The sequence below is a fragment of the Bos indicus x Bos taurus genome, chromosome 15, assembly GCF_003369695.1.
Source record: "Bos indicus x Bos taurus breed Angus x Brahman F1 hybrid chromosome 15, Bos_hybrid_MaternalHap_v2.0, whole genome shotgun sequence".
Lineage (NCBI taxonomy): Eukaryota > Metazoa > Chordata > Mammalia > Artiodactyla > Bovidae > Bos > Bos indicus x Bos taurus.
This window is the reverse complement of record NC_040090.1, coordinates 36,016,127-36,020,859: the sequence shown is the minus strand read 5'-3', so window position 1 is coordinate 36,020,859 and position 4,733 is coordinate 36,016,127. Positions and strand designations below refer to the sequence as shown.

Below are 4,733 nucleotides of genomic sequence, written 5' to 3'. Positions count from 1 at the left end.
GAGCTGAAGTGTATGGGATTTTTAAATTTAAGTTGCACCTGTTTTTCAGCATAGTATAGGAACTCAGACAGTGTTGGCTAAACTGAATGAGGATTTTGAATGGAAAAAAGTGATGTGGACTTCACAAATTGAAGAAGCACAGTCACCATGAAGCTTGAAAAGAGTGAATAATTGCTTGGGACAATGACAGAAGGAGTTGATATTAACTAACGATGACCATGCATGCCTGCTAAGTCGCTTCAGTTGTGTCTGACTCTGTGTGACCCTATGGACTGTAGACCACCAGGCTCCTCTGTCCATGGGATTCACCAGGCCAGAATACTGGAGTGGATTGCCATGCACTCCTCCAGGGGATCTTCCCAGCTTAGGGATCGAACCCGCATCCCTTAAGTCTCTTGCATTGACAATCAAATTCTTTACAAGTAGTGCCCCTGGGAATCCCTTAATGATGTCCATAAAGTCATGTAAACTATAATCCACCAACTCTTGGAAAAATATGTCCTGTAAATTGATAGTTTGTAACAGAGGTACCCTGCATAATCAAAAGAATGATTGATGCCAATATGGAAAACTCCCTGGAAAAGCCATATAAATCATGAGGCATGGCCAGAATAAATAAGATAGTCTCTTTAGGTAAAGTAACTGTATGTTCTAATATATATGAAACTGTGTGGCTTATGCATGTTACCTGCCAACTTCCTAACAATCTTTCTTCACTACAAAGTATCTCATTTTGAATTATAATTAGACAGTCATTTTATTTTTCGGGATATATAATGAGCTGTTGGAAGTGAGGGTGACTCAAGTGAGCCTAACATTTACCACCCTCTGTCTTCAGGAACTGGGACTTGTGCCATCCTGGTCTGCCATGGTCCTTTTCAACCTGAGCAGTGACAACCCAGGACCCTTCATTCTGGTGGGGATCCCAGGCCTGGAGCAAGCCCATGTGTGGATTGGAATTCCCTTCTGTATCATCTATATTGTAGCCATTGTGGGAAACTGCATCCTTCTCTACTTAATCTTGGTGGAGCATAGCCTTCATGAACCCATGTTCTTCTTTCTCTCCATGCTGGCCATGACTGACCTCACCTTGTCCACAGTTGGTATTCCTAAAACACTGAGTATCTTTTGGCTTGGGGCTAGAGAGATCACATTCCCAGGGTGCCTCACACAAGTGTTCTTCCTCCACTACAGCTTCGTCCTGGATTCAGCCATCCTGATGGCCATGGCATTTGACCGCTATGTGGCCATCTGCTCTCCCTTGAGATACAACACTATCTTGACTCCCAAGACCATCATCAGGATTGTGGTGGGAATCTCCTTTCGTAGTTTCTGCATCATCCTGCCGGTTGTATTCTTGCTCATACGACTGCCTTTCTGTAGGACACGCATCATACCACACACATACTGTGAGCACATAGGTGTTGCCCGGCTCGCCTGTGCGGACATCTCCATCAACATCTGGTATGGCTTTTGTGTTCCCATCATGACAGTCATCTCAGATGTGATCCTCATTGCCGTTTCTTACACACTCATTCTCTGTGCTGTCTTCCGCCTCCCCTCCCAAGAAGCCCGCCAGAAGGCCCTGGGCACCTGTGGTTCCCATGTCTGTGTCATCCTCATGTTTTATACACCTGCCTTTTTCTCCATCCTTGCCCACCGCTTTGGACACAATGTCTCCCACACTTTCCACATCATGTTTGCCAACCTCTACATTGTTATCCCACCTGCACTCAACCCCATTGTTTATGGAGTGAAGACCAAACAGATCAGAGAGAAGGTCACCATTTTGTTTTCTCCCAAGAGGACATAATAATGTTCCAATGAGCAATGGAAAAGCTAGGATAAGTTTATAGTATATATTGATGTCATAAGAATTTTAAAAAAGCAAACGCTATTTAAAGCAAGAACAGTCTACAAGTGATTTTGCATATTAAGAAAATGGCATGATCTAAAGGAAAGAGATGCTTCTATATTTATTGATGACAAATCAAAATGTTGAATGCATTGCCTTTGGAGAGAGACTGTTAGAGGAAAGTAGATCTAAATAAGGTTTTTAGGAAAGCCTTCCTTGAGCAAAATTGCATATTCCTTAAGAAAAGTGAAAATCATGAGATGTCAGTCATCGGGATGAAGGATGGCATAAATCAGGCAGAGGAGGCAAAAGACCTGTACACTGAAAACTTTAGGACATTGATAAAAGAAATGAAAAAGACACTAATACACTTTCCTATTATCCAAAAGTAGAACATTCTTTTTTTTTAATTGGAGGATAATTGCTTTACAGTGCTGTGGTAGTCTTTGCCATACATCAACAAGGATCCATTATAATTACATATATTCTTTCCCTCTTCAGCCTCCCTTCCCCACCCCATCTTGCCCCTCTAGGTCATCACAGAGCACCAAGCTGGGATCCCTGTGTCATACAGCAGGTTCCCGCTAGTTATGTATTTTGCATAAGAGTGTGTATATGTCAATGCCTCTTTCTCAACTTGTCCTACCCTTTCCTTCCCCCACTGTGTCCAGCATTTCATTCTCTACCTCTGTGTCTCCATTACTTCTCTGTTAATATGTTCATCAGTACATTTTTCTAGATTCCATATATATGTGCTAATACATAATATTTGTTTTTTCTCTTTCTGACTTATTTCACTCTAACAGGCTCTAGGTGAATCCGCCTCACAACAAGTGACTCAAATTCGTTCCTTTTTTGACTGGGTAATATTCCATTGTATATATGTACCACACCTTCTTTATCCATTCATCTGTTGATGGACATATAGGTGGCTTCCATGCCCTGGCTATTGTAAATAGTGCTGCAATGATATTGGGCTACACAGGTCTTTTTGAATTGTGGTTTTCTCAGGATATGCGCCCAGTAGTGGAATTGCTGGGTCATATGGTAGTTTTTATTCCTAGTTTGTTAAGGAATTTTCATACTGCTCTTCACAGGAGCTGTACTAATTTACATTCCCACCAACAGTGCAATAGTGTTTCCTTTTCTGCACTTCCTCTCCAGCATTTATCAATTGTAGTTCTTTTATGATGGCCATTCTGATTGGTCTGAAGTGATACCTTGCTCAAAAATATTAGAGAAATATTTGCATTTCTCTAATAATGAGTGATGTTGGGCATCTTTTCATGTTATTTATTGACCATCTGTATGTCTTCTTTGGAGACATGTCCATTTAGGTCATCTGCTCATTTTTTGATTGGGATGTTTGTTTTTCTGATATTGAGCTATATGAGCTGCTTATATATTCTGGAGTTTTATCTTTTGTCCATTGCTCTTTTTGCAATTATTTTCCAAAGTAGATCATTCTTATGAAACCTTTGGTAAGTCAAAATAGAGTAAAGCAAAAATAGCCTTAATACACATCTTGCTAATGGATGCAAAAATAATTGAGATAAGGCATAAATGCTCACTGACACAGTACAAAGCTCTGAAGGCTTGATGCTGAGATGCTGAGAATAGTTCCCAGGGAAGGTTCTCTGCAGTATCAGTCTTGCTGCTCTTGGTGTGCACTCCTCTATGGCAGTTAGTTGCAAAACTAATGCTGAGCATTATTTTCCCTTTTCACCTTTATTGATAAAAGCAATAATCCTCTTCCAATTTTTTCAGTTAGTGAAAACAGTTATTGATACAAGTGTTTCATTAAAGTTAAGTGGTGTAAAGCAAACTTTTGAAAAGTAGGGTATCTGTAATTGGAAAGGTGTATAATGTTCTTGAATTGGGAGAGCTAATGTTGTTAAAATGTTCATACAGTCCAAAGCCATTTGCAGATTCAGTGCAATTCCTGTCAAAATTCCAACACCATTTTTCACAGGCATAGAAAAAGTAATCTTAAATTTTCAAGGAACCACAAAAAACTAAGGAGTAAAAACAATCTCACGATAAAAGTTCAGAGCTGGAGTCATAGTATTTTCTGATTTCAAATTATATTATAAATCAATAGTAATAAAAACAATATGGTGATTATCAGTTCAGTTCAGTTCAGTCGTTCAGTCGTGTCCGACTCTTTGTGACCCCATGAATCGCAGCACGCCAGGCCTCCTGTCCATCACCAACTCCTGGAGTTCACTCAGACTCACGTCCATCGAGTCAGAGATGCCATCCAGCCATCTCATCCTCTGTTGTCCCCTTCTTCTCCTGCCCCCAATCCCTCCCAGCATCAGAGTCTTTTCCCATGAGTCAAATCTAGCATGAGGTGGCCAAAGTACTGGAGTTTCAGCTTTAGCATCATTACTTCCAAAGAAATCCCAGGGCTGATTTCCTTCAGAATGGACTGGTTGGATCTCCTTGCAGTCCAAGAGAAGCTCAAGAGTCTTCTCCAACACCACAGTTCAAAAGCATCAATTCTTCAGCGCTCAGCCTTCTTCACAGTCCAACTCTCACATCCATACATGACCACAGGAAAAACCATAGCCTTGACTAGACGGACTTTTGTTGGCAAAGTAATGTCTCTGCTTTTCAATATGCTACCTCGGTTGGTCATAACTTTCCTTCCAAGGAGCAAGCGTCTTTTAATTTCATGGCTGCAGTCACGATCTGCAATGATTTTGGAGCCGCCAAAATAAAGTCTGACACTGTTTCCACTGTTTCCCCATCTATTTCCCATGAAGTGATGGGACCGGATGCCATGATCTTCGTTTTCTGAATGTTGAGCTTTAAGCCAACTTTTTCACTCTCCACTTTCACTTTCATCAAGAGGCTTTTTAGTTCCTCTTCACTT

The 4,733-nt window shown here is 40.9% G+C and overlaps 1 protein-coding gene across 1 annotated transcript; it reads left to right on the top strand.

The window, feature by feature from the left end:
• Positions 1 to 856: 856 nt before the first annotated feature.
• On the top strand, positions 857 to 1,813 carry LOC113904804 (olfactory receptor 52H1). The gene has a single exon (XM_027561894.1). It carries the CDS (start codon positions 869 to 871, stop codon positions 1,811 to 1,813), a length of 945 nt encoding a protein of 314 aa, XP_027417695.1. The 5' UTR covers positions 857 to 868.
• Positions 1,814 to 4,733: the final 2,920 nt, after the last annotated feature.

Excerpts from the sequence above, each read along its gene's own strand:
- LOC113904804 (XM_027561894.1), top strand. The coding sequence starts at position 869 with ATGGTCCTTTTCAACCTGAGCAGTGACAACCCAGGACCCTTCATTCTG.